The 19,964-nt window shown below is 38.6% G+C and overlaps 2 protein-coding genes across 2 annotated transcripts; both read right to left on the bottom strand.

The window, feature by feature from the left end:
• Positions 1–198: 198 nt before the first annotated feature.
• Positions 199–2,207, bottom strand: LOC105042026 (trihelix transcription factor ASIL2). The gene is given in 2 exon segments (XM_010919131.4): positions 199–1,108; positions 1,111–2,207. Coding segments are annotated over 2 exon segments (1,128 nt in total). The 5' UTR covers positions 1,730–2,207; the 3' UTR covers positions 199–599.
• Positions 2,208–2,396: 189 nt separating this feature from the next.
• Positions 2,397–7,845, bottom strand: LOC105042027 (3-oxoacyl-[acyl-carrier-protein] synthase I, chloroplastic). The gene is given in 9 exon segments (XM_010919132.3): positions 2,397–3,161; positions 3,234–3,300; positions 4,026–4,127; positions 4,226–4,283; positions 4,285–4,325; positions 4,982–5,155; positions 5,597–6,028; positions 7,328–7,359; positions 7,362–7,845. Coding segments are annotated over 9 exon segments (1,398 nt in total). The 5' UTR covers positions 7,786–7,845; the 3' UTR covers positions 2,397–3,093.
• Between the last annotated feature and the right edge of the window lie 12,119 nt (positions 7,846–19,964).

Raw genomic sequence — 19,964 nt, 5'->3', positions numbered from 1 at the left:
GATCATATCATCATCAAAATTATTATGAGTTTGCACACGAGGACAGAATACTGTCCCGTTCATTGAAATAACTGATGCCTTCTTTGGATTTTGAGAAGAAATTTAAGTGTTTATGGTATGGCATTAACATTCTGTTTCCTAATCTCCTGCTACTCAGAATACAAATAGGTCTCTGAACCCATGTCTCCAAAAAACAGAGAAAAAAGTATCATTATCATAATCACCATCACAAGAAAAATTAAATTTGCCCAAAGGCAAATCGACTGTGGATATGGTCCTAACAATTGGTTTCCATATTCTTCCTGCTGCCCAAAAAGACAAATACGTCCAAGACCTCTCCTACTAATACATGGATGCCAAAACTTTCAGAAAACATCACATCCATTTAAAGAAATGGACCATTTTTATAATTACCATCATCATAACATTAATCAATCAAATTTGGCCAAGAGAGAACAGAGTACAATTTCCCCCTACCATTTTCAGATTCAGAGATGGGGTCGAGTGTCTACAAACTCCTATTATACTCAGATCTAACACTGGGTTCCAAATCCTTCGCACCACCTAAACGACAAATAACCTCCCCTGCTCCTCTCTATCTACCCACTGTTGTGACTGGTATTACTGTTACTGCTGTCGTTCTGGTGGTGGCGGCGGTGGTTGCCACTGGCACCAGCTTCATCCCTTCTCCTCCTCCTCCCGAGATGGCGGCTTTTCAGCTGAGTGAGCTCCATCTGGGTCTTCATGAAGAATTGCATCCTCTGGACCTCCAGCTCTCTCGCGAACGCCATCCTCTGCTTCTCCATCTCCATGGCCTGCTGCAGCTTCGAGCTTTCCACTCTCTCGTACACCTTCGCGAACCTCAGTATCGCCTCCGTCAGCTCCTGCAGCCCCTCCTCCTCATCCTCCACCTCGGCCTCCCGCTTCCGCCGCTTCCCGTTCACTGCCGGCTCCGGCGGGAGCCCATCAGACGAGTCCGCCGACAGCCCCGCCGACCGGGACGACACCGAGGGCGGCGATCTCCCCCTCTTGTTGCTCCGGTGCGGAGTGCGGTGCCGCTGGGGGAATTGGGGTTGGATTGGGGGTCGGAGCGGGACTCCGGACGGAATTTTGAGGGATGGTGGGGGTTGCTGGGATTGGCAGGGGCAGGCAGGGCGGGGGTGGAGGTGGGCTTGTGGTTGGGGCCGAGGAGGACATCCAGGCGGCCGAAGAAGGGCCAGGGGGAGGTGGCTGCGGCAGAGGAGGCGATCTTCGATTTCTCGATCTTATATTTCTTTTTTAGAGTATCGATCCGATTCTTGCACTGCACGTCCGTTTTGGGGGTTTTCGTGTAGCCGTCGCGGCTGGTCACGGCGTCGGCCACCTCCTGCCAGTGCTTCTGCTTCAAGTTCCCCCGGCTGAGCTCCAGGTACCGCTCCCCCCACGCGTCGATCAGGGTCGAGGTGGCGCCCTCGCTCCAGCAATCCTCGCGGCCACCGCCGCCGCCGCCGCCGCCACCTCCGGAGGGTCTCTGGATGGGGAGGGCCAGGGTGAGGGTGTGCTGGAGCGGGGCGGCGACGGTGACAGGCTCGACGGCGGCGCGGCCGTTCGGGTGGGAGGTGGCAGTGGCGGCGGCAGAGGAGGACGCCACTACAGAGACGAGCTGTGTCGGCGGTGACGGCGGTGGGGATTGGGACTGCGACGGCGATTTGGACGGGGACTCGGAGCGGGCGTCATCGTCGTCCTCCATGGGAAAGGGGAGGCGGTAGGAAGGGGAAAAAGTGGGAAATTTTTTTTTTCTCTCTCTCTCGGGGGAGGGGACGACGAGAGGGTTGGTTTCTGCCGACCGGCGATACCCTCTTGACGGGCGTTTTGATGCCTGATATATTTTTAAATAATATATATTGCTTTTATTCGAGTTTTTAGAATCAATAATACCCAATTTCGTTCCAGTTGGGTGCTTCGAGTTTGACGGAAGAGGTTGACGGCGTCAGGCGCAATAGATCCGCGGCTGGCGATGGGCACGTGGAGCAGGGCCGAGTATGGATACGTGGAGAGATCTGATTGGTAAGAAGGAAGAGGAGCAGAGAGTGGGGATATGACATGAATGACGACGCACACTAGAAATTGAACCGCACCCACCGTCGTCTGTGGCGAACGGACGGTAGATCCCGCGCCTTCTGTAAGAGGGTGTCAAGTCGGAGTTTGGCTGAAGTTGGTCTGTGTCGGTATTTCATTTTTTTTTTGGTGGGGTGGAGGGTTGGCGGCCGGTTGCTGGTTCTTTCTTTTATGAACTTGGAATGAGTGTTGAAAAACGGAATTACGTGCAAAGTCCCAATTGTTGTTGCTTTTGCTTCTATTTATACATTTTCATGAGCGCAAGAAGTTTAAATGATGTTTGATTGAAAAAAAATTAGAACTTATAATTGAAATAAAAATAAATAATTTTTATTCTAATTATTTGATTAAAAAATTTTATTTTAATTTTGATTCTACAACGAAATAAGAATGATCCGATCTATCTGAAACTCAATTTTTATTCTATCTTGAGAATTCAAATTTTTATTTTAATTATGATTTTATTTTCGATTATGAATTAAATGCTTCGAAAGTTTTGATTATTTCGATTTCAGTCTATTTTAATTTTTATTTCGATTTCGATTGTGATCCAAAATTATGAGGTGAGAAAATTCTGCGATGTTGATGCTGGATTTGCATGGATGAGACAGTAGTAGGTAATTTCGGATTTATTGATAGAGGAAGAAGAAGACTTGAAATTTAGATTTGGATGCAAGGAAATGCGAGGATAGGTATATCGGTTGAGTTGAATTCATTAGCAATGACTATTATTTGTTAGTCATGTTTGAGAATAGGAAGAAAGATTAACATATATTTGGTTGAGATTTTCCGGGACCTCTCCTAAAATACACCCATGCCACCCTAAGTATGAGTGCTCCTCTTCCTAGACTTAAAATGACCAAAGCCGCCGCTTTAAACCACCTCATGCTACTCCTTCCACAAAAGCCTTTTTTGTCAAAACTTGCTTCACTAAAATGAACAATCCCTACTTGCTACAACTACATTCTTTCAATGCAGAAGGCAAACTATGATGGATCATGGCTTAAACGGGGCAAACACCACCACCGAGTTGTGACCTCCAAATCCAAATGAATTAGAAATGGCTGCATAGCAAATTTTGGAGTTAAAATATGAGAGGGAGGAGAGAGATAGAGATCAGGGCTACTGCAACCCACCAACATTCACTTCATGTTGCTGCTTTTTATTTGCCACTGTATCAAATTCAACTGCAGGCTCCGGATTCTTCAGTCCAGGCACAGAAGCAAGAGCTAATCAGAGATGTTAATAAAATACTCTTAATTTATGCTTTGGATACAAAAGGATGGATTTTATTTGCGTTCATAACTGCCATAAACTATTGCCTACTTCAGTTGCTGAAGCTGCTGCATTATGTTTCTTTTTTTGACTTCCAAGCTAGGTGTTAACATATTCGCAAAGGCAGACCATCTACGAATAAGTGAATTATTTTGCCTCCAAGACCCATTCATGTCTTCATCTCTTCCCAACATCATGAATCAATTAATCTTTGAGCACATGCGCATATAAAAGCATTTATACAATGTACAATGTGCCAATGATGACCATTTTATAATTTTTTTCCTTCTATTTGTTTTACATGTTTGTCTTGCTTATAGTTCCTGAATACTGTGCATTTTACAAGGCTCAAAGCTCCACCTCGACGAACATTTCACTGTGTTGGTTATAGTTATTGAATACTATGCATTATACAAGAGACAAAGCTCTACCTTGGCAAACAATCATGTTACTGTAACAATCAATGCTCATCTTATAATATGGGAAAATCAAGAAAGCTTTGCCAACGAGGATTTGAAATTGATATGTAAATGATTAGAAAATTAAAGGATTTCATTTACTTGCAATGTGATTCTAAACATTGCATTAAGTGATATGTAATGTCACTGTAACATTATTACTTTATAGTGTTCCGGTGTAGAGTTTAAACTTACAAATTGGTTGATTGTTGGATGCAGCCACCCAGTAGCTATGGCTTTCACTGTTGCAATCGCTTCTAAACCCCCGGCTGCACCAAGGCAGTGCCCTATCATGGACTGTAGAAATAAAATACATCAGAGAAGCATGAGAAAAAAAAAAAAAAAAAAGAAGATGGAATAGACGCAAAATTTGGAAGATTAAATAATCAGATAACCTTGGTTGCATTGATCTTGACGTCTGATGGGTTCTTGAACACCTGTTTAATAGCATTCACCGGCAGGTGTAGAAGTTGCATGGGCATTTATATGGTTAACCTGGAAGCAAGACATCATCCAGTCATAAGCATAGAAAGTCAGAGTTATCTCAGTAGTTTGACTATAACTGCCTGAATAGTTCTTAATAGGCAGCACACAACTCACTCTTCACATTGTAATTGAAAATTAACCCAAGTATCATTGTACGTACTACTAATGAACTTGTTTTTTTTTTTGGGGGGGCCCTGGATAAGGGACAATTCATGAATCACTGTCCTGAATCCTTATAAGGACTGCTAACAACATTAGCTTTCTGGTAACAAGTTTTTGTAGGAGACACTCGCATATTCAAATTCGGCTATGGAGTAGTAGACCAAAAATCAGACAACACCGCAAGTCCTTCCAGATGAAAAGCAGGAATATAAAAGAATTGTGTATCAAAACAACTGAGGGGATTCCAGAACAAACTCATTGGGAAAAAATGACAAACCAAATAAATACTCTAGGGAATACTTTGTCATTGCAACAGAAATGTCCGCCTGTTGATCCCAAGATGGACATAGACCATAGATAAATTCATTTCCAATAATTAACAACATCAATATAAATACAGATTACAGATGGACTGTGAGATTCTATAAGATCTATGTAGGAAGGCAAAGATGGTTCAATGCGTATTCTAACAACTAAATAAACTGAATTGCAAATCAACTAACCTCTTCTGGTGCAACACCAGCATGTTCCAGACTTTTTTGGATGCAAGAGGACACGCCGAGCCCATCAGCTCTAGGACACGTCATATGATAAGCATCACAGTTAACAGCACCTCCCAGGTACTCAGCAATAATAGGTGCATCACGTTTCATTGCATGTTCCAGACTCTCCATAACCTTTTGGGGAACAGTATGTAACATAAGATACCACAGGAAAACAACAGGTACGACATCATACAAAGCAATTGGTCTTAAAGGGAGATCTTGTTAGCATGTCTGACAAAGGTAACTGAACAATTCCTTGGAGTTAGATGTGTTCACTTCCATGAAGGGTCGCATGGGCACTTGGGATGCTTAGTGTAAACCATGGATTTGGGCACAATGCTTATGAATACCAATCTCATTCTTTGAATAATTTGCTAACAAAAAAATATACTATGGAGACTAATTGCCTATATACTAAGAGAGAACCATGGATTTTAGCACGTGACTCAGAAGATTATGAAAAGCCAAAGGCTCAGTCACGCATACCAACACTCTTTATACTAAGAGATAACTATGGATTTTTGCCATGTAACTCAGACGGTTATGAAAAGCTAAAGGCTCAGTCATGCATACCAAGACTCCAGCACCTTCTCCCATAACAAAGCCATCTCTATCTTTGTCCCATGGCCTTGATGCAGTTGTGGGGTCGTCATTTCTCTGTGACAATGCTCTACATGCCACAAAACCCCCAACACCCATGGGAATAATTGGGGCTTCTGTACCACCAGCAATCATTACATCAGCCTCACCACGACGAATATGGTTGGCAGCAGCATAGAAACAATAATTCGAAGTAGCACAGGCAGTTGAAATTGAATAGTTTGCACCCATGAAGCCAATATCCATTGCCAGCAGGGCCGAGCCCATGTTTGTTATGGCATAAGGAATAGAAAAAGGAGTTACTTTCTTGTAGTTGCTCTCTGTGAGAGACCAGATACCATCACATAACACTGTAACGCCACCCATGCCCGTCCCCACAAGTACACCAGCTCGTGCCTTGTCAACCTGCTAGCGGATTATTGTAATCAGAAAATATATGAATATATTAAGTGGCAAAAAAAATATTAAAATCCTCGCCATATCATGAGATGTATAGATGAAAGATTCATAAAAAATGATAAACAAACAGCAGCATTAACACTGTATAAGAGATACAAATATATGAGACCTTTTTCAGATGCCAAATATTTAATATTTTTACCACAATATAAATGACGGAAGCACCTTCCTATGATTTATCCACTGGAAATATGTGGCAGAGGGAGAATTCTTTTAACTTTGCTTAATTGTTGAATGTTGTTTTGCTACGTTCTTTGGTAACAACTAAGATGACATATTGACTTCACTGTATATGAAATGATTTGATAACTTATGCTCGGGATTCAAGGTATGCTGTCTTGATATCGGATATCCTGGATTGATGCCATATTATTATTGTATCGGTACAAGGCTAATTTAGCATATCGAATGTCGGTGTGCCCTAGAACTATGTATTAGTATTGAATCAGCATGATAAGATACACTCCGTATTGTTCGGTTCAGTATGATATAGCAAATCTTGCTAAGATTGATGGTTTAAATAGGATATTTTAGTAGTTTCTAAAAAGTCATACTTCTTAAGAGGATACTGTAAATTTGGCATAGTCTCTTGTTTTTGTGTTTCTACCTAATTGGCATGGAACTTCATGATCAGCAGTGGGCCTTGTTCTGTGCTCTTTATACACTTTGGTGAGGCAATTTGTCATTACTTTTGCAGTCTTATGGCTGATTACAATTGCTACTTAGTTTTGTTTTGCTTATTTTTCTTGTTTACTTTCTGGTCATTCATAATAAACATCTATCCACTTTTTGCATATGTATTTGAGAGGCATTTAATATAAGAATTCATCTTCCTTGTTTTGGATAAAAGGCTGGCTACTCATGCATTTCTCGCACAAGTGCAAGCCTTCACTTAATGTGTCATCTTCAACTTTGTACTGCATAAATTTTGAGATTGCTGACTGATAAAGCATTCGTCTAAATATATTGAGCAACATTAAGTACTAATTGAGAGTAAGGTGGGGAAAAAAATCACTAACATATTAGTGAGTCAAGTTGAGTTGGTTTCGATTTTTTTTTTCCTATCAAGTTGAGTTTGAATTTAAAATATTAAGATAAGATTGATCACAGGTTAAATTTTGGATCCAATATTTGGAATCAAGTCGAGCTTGAGCCCTAGCTACTTGGCTCGGTTGCACCCCTAATTCCTGTGTGTATGACTGGATGATTCCAACGGACTGCAATCAGACATGACGGATGTGATACCTTGCCGAGGGCCTTGCTCCCAACGCCTAGCCCAGCGCTCTCTTGCCACTGACGAGACAGTACCGCAGGCAGTCATCGAGCCGGCGGCCATTCTTCCCGTCGATGTACCCCTCCGACGAGAACCCCCTGATCTGGCCGGCGAACCTCGTCGGCAACTTGGAGGCGTCGAACCGGTCGATTGGCCCGATCCCACTCTCCCCTTCCAGCAGCTTCTGGTAGTAAACATCGACGTCGTTCCCGAACACCGACACCAGCCCCATCCCCGTTATCACCACCCGCTTCCTTGGATCTATCTCCCTCCGGGGCGCCGCCGCCTCGACGGAGGCGCGGACGGCGGGCCGCAGGACGGATCGGCGGAGGAGGAGGCCGCGCCGGGGAAGATCGGCGGCGGCAGAGGAAGGCGGAAACGAGGGGGAGAGGCGGAGGCCGTCCGTGGACGGGACGCGAATGGTCTGCATGGCTGTCGAGGGGGCGGGGAGAAGACAAGGGAGGGCGAAGGAGGGACGGGAAAATAAGTAGGGGAGGGAGGAGGGGTTTTGCGCCACGAAGGAACGGATCCCATGTTTACCTCGTGAACAGAAAAAAAATTAAAAAAAATTAAAAAAAAAATCTTGCCGTCTTAGCTCTGACGCGTCGGACAGAGAGGGTCCCACGTGAATACAAGTCCAAGACTTGTACTCTGGGTATTGGTTTGCTGTTATGTGGCACATAGCTGATAGAAAATTAGCTTTTATGTGATGGGTTGAGTTAGCAAGAACACGAAACAGCAGAGTGAGCACAAATGGACCACCGACACATATACTGCATCCAGCGGGCAACCACTGAGATGGTGGGAATCTAGGATCTGGTGTTTGGTATCGGGATGGCAAGGGTTGGTGGAGGTGGACTGCGGTTAGAACTGTGACGCGTGGCTGAGTATGCTGGAGCAAGCGTGTGCAGTAGGATGTTGTTCGGGTTTTTGCCGGTTTGCCAGTGATAGCTGATCGGAGAGTATGAACTCGATGGAGGCGCCAACTTTTCCTTTTCCTTTTTTCCTTTTTTTTTTTTTTTTGAATGGATGGAGCACCCACTTAAACGCAGAGACGGCTGTTAATGAATGGGGACTGTACGGTAGATTTGGCTTGAAGTCCTGACATCACATGGATTTGGAATTAGAGCTGAACAGGCACCGGGCAGACCGGGCTCTGCACTAAAAGTTTAGCCTGATGCCTACGCCTGGACCCGGGCCTGCCCAAACACCAACACCAAGCTTTGCCCAGATCTAGCTTAATCTTGAAGGGCCAGTTCCAAGCCTACGTTCCATCCCTCCACTTCTATTGCAGGATGAGTAATTCTTTGTACACCACCTCCAATATAATAAATTGGATGTAGAGTGCATCGGATGCTATGATTGGACCATATGGTATCTACGTAGAAGATGGGATAGTATCTCATTTCATACCAAAAAAATGGAGGCGCCCATCCCACTGATCGTGATGTTCATTAAATACCCATCACAATCCGTTTTTTCAAATTTTTTTAAATGAAATATCCTTTTCCTCCATCGAGAGCAATTTTTTTGGCTTTTCATGCCTCTCGCTTTGCCATTTCAAACACTGCCGCTCTCTCTCCACCCTCGGAGTCGCTCTCCTTCCTTCCTGAGCTCCAAGGCATCCCAGGTCGATCTTGCTCCGATTGTTTCACGTGATAGAAGATTTTGGACAGTATCTTTTTCTTAAAATTGCTCGATAGCAACATGTCGGATCAATCAGAAAGTAAAAACATCATTGCCGATCATTTTTTTTAAAAATTATTTATTTATCACAGCATCTTCATGGCTAGTTAGATGAAGTTAATGCCTTGGTTAGGTTCCACGTTGACTTTTATCTTTGATTTTAAACTCCAATCACTGTAGCCTCCCTTTTTTTCAGTAATTTATTTATCACAGCGTCTCCATGGATAGTTAGATGAAGTCATTGCCTTGGCTAGGTTCCACGTCGAGTTTTGTCTTCGATTTTGACCTTCGATCCTAGTGTCGAAATAGTTCTTGAAGGCATCTTTTCAGATAAATATGCAATCACGCCCCCCGATTATGATATCCCACAAATCGAATATGACATCCTAGAGCTAAAAATAGTCATACAGTTGATTGTGGCATCCTCTAAGCCGATTATGACTTTCCATGATCGTTCTTTGACATCTTAGAATCCATACAAGTCTCTTTTTTTTGGTAGGAGAATGACATCCCGTACTTTCTTTACTTCATGACATCTTGGGTGCGGATTATGACTTACTACAGTTGCAAGATATTCTGTCAATATTTCATGGCTGTCGGTGTTGTTTCATGATTTTTGGTGCTGTTTTAGGACTTCCTCAACTATTTTTTGATTTCCGACGCTCCTTTATGAATTCGCCACTGTTTCATAATATCCTGCACTGTTTAATGATTTTTTGTATTCATTAATTTTCGATATTGTTTCATGACTTCTTACTTTGTTTTATCACTTTTTTTTCCATTTTATGACATCCAGCACTGTTTTGTGACTCTCTGCATTGTTTTATGACATCCGACATTGTTTCATGACTTTCAGTTTTACTTTATGAGTTTTTTCACTGTTTCACAATATTCGATATTGTTTCATGAGACTCTATACTATTTTATGACTTTCAACATCGATTTATCAATTTCTTTACTATTTTCTGACATCGTGTATTGTTTTATAACTTTCTCTACTTTTTATGACTTCTTCTCATATTTATGACTTTCTGCACTATTTTATTACTTTTCATTCTGTGTTACGACTTTCCACACTTTTTATGACTTCTAACAACGTTTGATGTCTTCTTACATTAATTTTATGACTTTCTCCTCTATTTTTTGACATCTATCACTTTTTATTTTCGTCAATATTTCATGACTTTCGGCACTATTTCATAACTTTCGACACTATTTTATCAATTTTTTTATTATTTTATCAATTTCAGTATTGTTTTATGACATCCGACACCACTATTTTATGACTTCCTCCACTAATTTATAACTTCCAACACTGTTTCTCAGTTGATTCATCATTTCATGAACTCTGTCAATATTTTACGACTTCTGATGCTGTATCATAACTTATGGCATTCTTTTATGACTTTTTGTTTTGTTTTATGACTTCCTTTGCTCTTTTATGATATTTGATAATGTCTCTCTGCATTATTTTATAACTTTCGATATTGTTTTAAGGCTTTTTATTCTATTTTGTGATTTCATTGTTTTATGACATTCTATACTATTTTATAACTTCATCTGATACTTATGAATTTTTGTATTATTTTATCACTTCTGTATTGTTTTATGATTTTTTGCACTGTTTTATAACATTCAGCAATGTTTGATGTCTTCCTACAGTATTTTATGACTTCCTCCACTATTTTTTTGACATGTATTTCATTTGCATAGTCTGACAACTCCCTTTGTGTATATCTTCTGTAGAGCCTGATGCAAATGATAAAGTCGCTGATACTGCTGAAGGTGGTTGTCTTGATAATCCACCTTCTTCTATTATACTGCATACAAAATTTAGATGATGTTGACCCCCATATTGGAATGGAGTTCGATTCAGCAGTCGAAGTATATAATTTTTATAATGGTGATACAAGAAGACTCGATTTTAGAATCACAACGTGTGTAGTAGGTCAAACGAGAAAAAAAAATTATGTTTCAAGCATCTAGCATGCTGGAAGGAAGAAAAATTAGCAAAAGTTTTAATTCCATGAATCTTAGGGATATTGGCAAAATTGACTACAAGGCCTCAATAAAGACCAAACTTAATTCTATGACTGGTAAGTGAAAATTTTATGCTGTTGTTCTAGAGCATAATCATGTGCTCTCTATATCTACCATCGCTTATCAAGATCTCACAGGAAGATCAGTATATCTGAAAAGACTGAGATTTGCAATATGCATGCCGTGAAAATACTTACAACTCAGATATACTCTGCCATTGCAAGAAAGAAAGGTGGTAGAAGATAATGAAATTCACACAGAAGGATGCACATAATTTAATTTATCGAGAACGTCAAAGTCAACTGAAGGAGGGAGACGCATAGTCAGTGATAGTGTATTTCACAGAAATGCAAGCTAAAAATATAAATTTTTTCTACACGATAGAATTGAATGCCAGTGGATAACTTAAGACTATGTTCTAGGTCCATCCAAGGTCAAGAATGGCCTGCAATTACTTCGAGGATGTACTGACATTTGACTCCACGTATCTCACAAACACATAGCAAATGCTATTTCATCCATTTGTTGGAGTTAACCACCATAGATAGTCCACCTTGCTTGGATGTGCGTTGCTATCAAATGAGATGATCGAGACTTTTAAATGGATGTTTAAGTCATGACTGGATGCAAATGGAGGTCGAGGACCTAATGCCATTATCACAGATCAAGATAAGGCAATCAAAGCCGCGATTAGGGTTGTTTTTTCGAATGCATGTCATCAATTTTGTCTTTGGACATTTTGAAGAAGATCCTTGAGAAAATATATCACATATGCCAGCTCATCCCAAATTTATGGTTGAGTTCGATGAGACCGTATATGACATTGTGACGATACATGCTTTCGAAGAAAAATTGGCACAACTCATGGATAATTATGAAGAATATAAGGCTGTAGTTGGTTGCATGATCTTTACAAATATCGGATAAGTGGGTTCTAGTATACCATAAGGATACATTTTTTACAGATGTGTCATATTCCAAATTATAGATTTTAATCCCTAAAAAATTAATATCCTCCATTTTAGTCTCTACAATTGCATCTAACTATCATATACTCTATTCGTTCATTCTGATATCATTTACAGGAATGTCATCCTCTCAGAGAGTGAGAGCATTAATCACTTCTTCAATGGGTATGTAACTCAAAAACTATCTTAAAAAAATTCATCGATAAGTATGAGGATGCATTAGAGAGAAGATACGAAGTGAAAAACGAGTAGGATAATAAGTCTCTACAAACTAATGCTTTCCTGAAGACATCCTCCCCCTTTAAGAGACAAGCTACAGTCTTACACATAGGCATATTTTTAAAAAGTTTCAGAATGATGTCCTTGAGATGGCTGCGTCGAATGCTAAATTAATTGAAGAAGATGAAACCGCACTGTATACTCGTTAAGTCATTTGAGAGAAATGAAGTTAATGGAAATGAGAAGCAGATTGTCAAAACTATATTGTTTCATGCAACAGCAAGTTGGATCAAGTCAACTGCGAGTGTCGATCATTTTAGTTTAGGGGATACTTGTGCAAACACATCTTATTGGTCCTACATCAAAGAAAAGTATTCCGCATTTTGGATAAATACTTCTTAAGAAGATGGTGCAAAGACATAAAATACCGATTCGATGATTTCGATTGTGATACTCAATTTTGTGATAAGAGCACTAGAAAGTTTAGGTAAGTCTCATATCTCTCAATTACGATGTACTATCCGTATCAAATTGATTGTATTCTTACAGATATACTGTCATAAGTCATCGATTGATGAAGTTTGTGGAGATTACGTCGATGTCCAAAGATACATTTAACTTGATGATGGCTGATCTAACTTCATTATTCAAAAGGATAATAGACGCTAATTGTTCGGCGCGGGGAACTATAGATCATCATATTAAGATCCTGAGAATATCGCCACAAAGAGGCTGCCAAGAAAGAAGAGACTAAAGAGCGGAGTCGAGAAGAAGTTAAAGAAAATAAAGAGAGGCATGAAGGAGAAATCACTGATCCATCTGCTGAAGGACAAGATAAAGGCCTGCTGAAGTACAAAAAATACTCCCCTACAGTAACGGATGTAGTCCAGCAATTTGGTGCTTCCCACCCATCGTCTTCTGATCCATACTTGGATGCGTTCGATGCTTATATATGAAGCCAACTAACACAGGAGAATGAGTATAATTAAATTATTTTTGGATGTAGATCTTCTTATTCAATTTTTTTCATCGTTTCATGACTTCCTACACTATTTCATGACAACCTCCAGTATTTCATGATATCCTATACTATTTTATGACTTCCAGCACTATTTAATGATTTTGATGATATTTCATAAAATTATGCACTATTTTATGACTTTCCGACATAGTTTTATGACTTTTGGCTCTATTTTATCAATTTCTCCATTTTTGCATGTATCCTGCACTGTTTTATGACATCTTGCATTGCTTTATGACTTTCTTACTATTTTATGACTTTCAACATTATCACATGACTTCTCGCGCTGTTTTATAACTTCTGACAATGTTTCATAATTTTCTTCACTTCCTGCAGCACTTCATGACTTTCTACACGATTTTATGACTTTCGATAATTTTTCATGACATCTTGTACTGTTTTATGATATCATGGACTGTTTTATGACTTCGGACACTACTTCATGACTTCCTGATTGGTAGGATGAGCACCAAACATGACTATTTGATCAATGTAAACTTTTCAAACACCATAATAACAACAATCTTTCCAAACTCTGAATAAAATAAAATAGTGAATCTAACGAAGCAGAACCAACTAGTGAAGCATTCTAAATTCAGGATCATTTCAGATGACAACTTCAAAATGATAATTTTTTTTATGACATCCGCATAACAAAAATATAAAACACAAAGAATAATATAACTTTCTGTAATGTTTTATAACTGCCAATCACTATTTTATGACTTACTGCATTATTTTATAATTTTTTCTATAGTTTCATGATATTTTACACTTTTTTATGACTTCCACAATATTTCATGACTATCCAAAATATTTCATGAATTTCGACGCTATTTTATGACTTCCAACACTATTTTATAAATTTCTATAATATTTTATGACTATCTAGAATATTTCATAACTTCCTATACTTTTTAATACTTTTGATACTATTTTATGACTTTTTATATTATTTTATAATTTTTTTCAATTTTTTATGACATCTTGCATTGTTTGATAACTTCCTCCTCTGTTATATGACTTCTAGTATTGCTTCATGACTTCTAGCATTTTTTAATGACTTCCGACAATATTTCATGATTTTCTTCAATATTTCATGACTTTCTACAGTGCTTCATGACTTCCTATACTTTTTTATAACTTCTTACAATATCTCATGATATCCTGCATTATTTCATGACTTTCGGTGCTTGTTCATGACTTCCTTCATTGCTCAGGATATCTTACACTGCTTTATGACTGCCATAACTTCGATACTGTTTTATGACTTGCAGCATTGCTTCATGATTTCTTATACTGTTTTATATCTGGTCGTGACTTTCGGTGCTATTTTATGACTATCTAAAATTTTCATGACATCCAAAGGTTATTTGATGATTTTCGACAATGTTTAATGACTTCCTGCACTAATGACTTCCAACATCGTGTTATAATATCATGCCTGTTTTATGACTTTCTATATTATTTTATAATATCCTGCACTAAATACCAATTGACAGTAGATAATTAAATGTTGCGCACTGAGCTCAATTATAAAAACACATACAATAATATACTATTGTAGCTCGTTAACACTAATAAATTATGAACATTTGATCAGCTATATCATAGGAGTTTTGAGGAATTATAATTTTGAAATATCAATGTATATATCATCAAATAAAAAATAATTATAATTTTAGAATATCATGAACTAATTTTGAAGTTTTTGGATGAGCCCATCCCTTAATATCGTGGCTCCTTGCTCCCCATGATACCAAAAAATATCTTCTTGCATGAAATCCCATTGCTCTAGCCTGTCCTTTCGAGTGAGATAATCCATATTCTTGAGACAATACGGACCACAATCCAGAAATTTGATAGGATGGGATGGGCAGGCATCATCATCTAAATTTTTTAATTTGTAACTTCCACATTGTCACAGTAAATGTGCATTATGGCATCAAGAATCTGTTGCCACTTTTTGGCACTGGCTTTGTGCTTGAGATTTCACTTTAGAGAATCTAGATGGATGAACTCCTTCTGCTACATGTCAAGAACTAGCAAGTGCCGGTGCATATTTTCACTGTTGATGATGCTGAAAAAGAATCTAAAATCAATCTTTTTATCACTAACTATATCGAAAATCATTTTACTCATCGAGCCAGCAAGCTCATGAATAGGTGATTTGGATGTTATGCACATACCGGCTGTCATAACCCGCGCAACAATGCATTTGTGATACAGCTCTAATCGTTCCTTCCATTTCTTTACTATGAAATCCTATCCAGCATCAATGATCTAAGAAAAATTTTTTGGTCAATAAAAAAGATAGAAAAATTGTTGAAGGGGTTACGAACAACATGAAAATTTGAATTACTTACATCATCAATGATCATTTTTTCGAACAACAAATCATAGAGGTGAGATCTTGTAATGCTCCCTCCACAACCATTGATGTAAACAATATCGCTGCAATTTCAGATTCATAAAATAGTGAGATAGTCATACAATAGTACTAGAAGTCATAAACAATTACTGGAGGTCATAGCACAGCGATGGAAGTCATGAAAAATTTTTGAAAGTCATAAAATATGGCAGGATGTCATGATATAAAATATGACAGCACACAAAAAGTAATGCTGGAAGTCATAAAACATTGAAGAATATCATGAAACATTGAAGGAAATCATAAAATAGTCTAGGATGTCATGAAAAAGGTTAAGAAACTTTGCTGGATGTCATAAATCAGTAGAAAAAATTATGGAGGAAGTCATGAAATGGAACACAAAGTCATAAACCAATGTCGGATGTCATGAAATAGTCAATGATATCATAAAACACTTACGAAGTCACCCTTTCATCCATGAAATCATTGATGAAGGAATCATCTTCTTCCGATAAAAGTCTTTTACCATGATATTTGCGATCCACAATGATGAATTGCTGTGTCACTGGGTTGATAGGCACAAATTCTTCCTTGATTACTACTACTATCTTTTCTTTTCGAGTAGGGACAGTCCTGGGCTTCTTCTTTGTAGCTTGGCCAGTCAAAAATGATAGATTTTCTATCAGGTATGAGGCCTTACGAGTTCTATGTTCCTTTTTAACAATCTTTTCAAATGAAAATGAGACTCTCTTCTACTTGCCCCCATCCTTTTGCTCTGTCTTCTTTTTCTTCTCCTCCACCTCCTTCTTGTTCTTCTCCTTTTTCTTCTTTTTCTCCTTCCTATCCTCCTTCTTATCCTCCTCCTCTCTCTCGACTTTTATCTTCTTCTTCTCCTCCTCTTCCTTCTTCCTCTCCTGCTCCTTTTTCTTCCTCTCCTCCCCTTCTTCTTCTTCTCCTTGTTCTTCTTCCTCTCCTCCTCTTCATTCTTCTTCTTCCCCTCCTCTTCCTTCTTCTTCTCCTACTCCTTTTTCTTCCTCTCCTCTGCTTCCTTCTACTTCTCCTCCACCTCCTTCTCCTTGCTCTCCTCCTCTTCCTTCTCCTTCTTCTCCTCCTTTCCTTCTTATTCTTCTCCTCATTCTTCTTCCTCTCCTTCTCTTCCTTCTCATTCTCCTCTTCCTCTTTTTTCCTCCTCCTCCTGATCATTCTTCTCGTTCTCATCTTCTATCATCTTCATCTCTTCCTCCTCCTGCTCCTGATCTTTCTTCTCCTCCTTATCCTTCTTCCTCTCCGCCTCCTCTACCTTCTTCTTAGTCTCCTCTTCTTTCATCCTTTTCCTATTCTCCTCCTCCTTATTCTTCTGTTGAAGCTTCTTTTTTTCATATGCTTCCTTTCTCTTCCTTCTACCATCCTCTTCCTTCCTCCTCATCTCCTCTGCCAAAATCTTCCTCTTCTTCGCTTCCCTCTTCTTCCTATCCTCCTCTATAAATTCAACAAGTGCTTCCACATGCACTTTCTCCTCTTCTGATTCTTCCTCCTCCATGTATCTCCTCTTTCCTCTAACATATACATTGTGCTTGATTTTCTTTTCAAGTAAAGCTCCAAAAAATTTCTCCTGAATGAGGAGCCTTTTTTCTAAGCTCTTTGATCTTTTTTCTTAACTATACAAATCTTATACAGTAAAATAGCATAGATGAACCTTCCATAGATGTCTCTTTAGTCGGATGAAGGAGCCAGTGTTCCTATGGCGTCGGTGTAATACAATCTAAAATCTAATTACAAGTAGCACATAAGAAACAATGAATTATATAACTATTTTATAAAATTTTGAAAGCACATTATAACATCTTGTGAAAGCGATATGACTTTCTGTAATCACTATTGCTCCCCCTTACCTCCTCGTGCTGGATCGTGTCAAAAAGACTATCATGGATCCTCTTTCTACATGAATGCGAACGGCATAGCCTTGATAATGTTGAAGCATCTACTGGGACTCGAAGGTTGGTATGTTTGAGGAACCATACCTGTAGACAAAAAAAATAATCAAATATGTAATGAACGACAAATAACAAATGTAGAACATGATGATTCTTTTTTGGATTATCATTACCATTAGGACAACTGAACAGCCAAAGAGGTAAGGCTATCTTCGACTCTTGTTGATCCTTTTTGCCTGACATGGCTCCTCTGACTTTAAACATTCAACAATCTTTTGGAGCTCTGGAGGATGAAGGTCTTGATGGCATTAGACCAGGTCAAAGCTTCCAACTGCAAAAGGTCATCCAGGTAGAAGATAAGGAATCTTAGACATGTGCCATTTGGCCTTGAAAACAAGAACATCGCAAATATATAGGCTATCCAAAACCTCACAGTATCCTCGATATCCTCTTATTTTTGAAATTCTTCAAAAGACCAATATATCTCTCAATCTCTTTATGCTGGAGATCTATGTTGGTCCCGAATCTATCTAAAAGTCTCCCCTTCAGAACTTTGGAGGCTGCAACCTTCTTTCCATGAGAGGAAAGGTCGATAACAAGTGCCACTTCTTTCACATTGAAATTAATTATCTTTTTTGAAAAATAAAATTTATCGCCGCCCTTATAACATTTTATGATATCAGTAAGGAGTGCCCCATCAACTATAAATGGCTCCACATCGATGAAGGTTCTAAATGGGTCTGCCAGATAAGCTCCACATGAGTAGCAAAAAATCTTATTTTTTGAATATTGTGCATGTATACTGAGGGTTTGCATGTGTTTTTAAAGATTTGAGGGGTCCTGCCTCTCAAAACAGTGGGGACCCCTAAAAATTTCACTGCAACAAAAATAATGAAGTATGAAATCATACACGATTAATGGAAGGGGTAAAAGTGAGCAGATCCGTTATCTTTTTGGCTCAGACTTAACCCTCCTATTTCGTCAGAAGAAGAAGGGGCATCCTGACTTCCATAAGGAACCATTGCATTGTTTCTTCCTCCATCTGCTGCTTAACTTGGCCTTTTTGTTTTAGATGTCTTCTGATCATGTACTTTTTAGTCGCCATCGAATAGAAAAGGAGAAACAATGGCACAGGAGAGGAATTGCTAGAAAGAGAGAGAAGGGAATGAAGGGAGAGCAAGCGATGGAGTGAAGTGTTTGGCGGGAGATGAAATGGGGTTTTCAATTTCTTCCACTTCTTTTTTTACTGCCTCAGGATAAAATAATCATCTTAACCCTACTAAAAAGATGGTTATTGGCGGGTCTGATCGATGCCCGAGGTAGTTGAGTTAATTGGTACGAAGCATCTTGACACATTGGTGAAAAAAATTGACGTAAGATATAAAAAATAATAGTAAGTTGTAAAACATTGACGGAAGTTATAAAATAGTGCAGAAGTCATAAAATAGTTTTAGAAGTCATACATATTTTTCAAAAGTCATACAAGTTTGTCGAAAGTTATCGAACATTGTCGGAAGTCATTAAACAGCATCGGAAGCAATGAAGAAGTCATAAAATATTTTTGAGAGATATTAAAAAGCATCGAAAGTCATCAAATATTTTTCAAAGTCATCAAACAATGTCAAAAGTAATGGAGGAAGTTATGAAACAGTATCGAAAGTCATAAAACAGAGCTGAAAGATATAAAAAATTAGAGAAAGTCATAAAAAAATAGTAAGAAGTCATAAAATAGTGAATGATGTCATGAAATATTTTTGGAAGATATTAAACTGCACGAGAAGTTATAAAATATTTATGAAAGTCATCAAACATCGGAGGTCACAAAACAGTACTGGAAGAGATAAAAAACTGACGGATGTCATAAAAAATAGTAGAAAGCATGTTTTTTGACTTCTGACACTATTTTTTGACTTTCAAAACTATTTTATGAATTCCAGTAATATTTCATGACTACCTAGAATGGTTCATGACTTTCGAGCTGTTTTATGACTTCCAACGATATTTTATTACTTTCGACATTATTTTATAATTTCTCTATTATTTAACAAAGTCATAAAATATATAGCTTATATTATATTATTCAGAAAGTCATATAGCGCATCATGAAGCCATAAAATGTATCTGAAAGCCATAAAATGGCATCAAGTAGCTCTTTATGCTGCATGATATTATTTTATGACTTTCACCATTATTTATGATTTTTTATTTTATTTTATCATTTTATATGATTTTATGACATCCGACACTATTTCACGACTTTTGGAACTATTTTATGACCTCCAGCATTATTTCATGAATTCATGCATCTTTTTCATAACTTTCAAAATCGTTTTACGACATCCTCTACTATTTTATGACTTCCAACAATGC

Source organism: Elaeis guineensis, chromosome 3 (assembly GCF_000442705.2).
Source record: "Elaeis guineensis isolate ETL-2024a chromosome 3, EG11, whole genome shotgun sequence".
Classification (NCBI taxonomy): Eukaryota; Viridiplantae; Streptophyta; class Magnoliopsida; order Arecales; family Arecaceae; genus Elaeis; species Elaeis guineensis.
The sequence above is the reverse complement of the archived record's forward strand: the minus strand, read 5'-3'. Positions and strand labels throughout refer to the sequence as shown.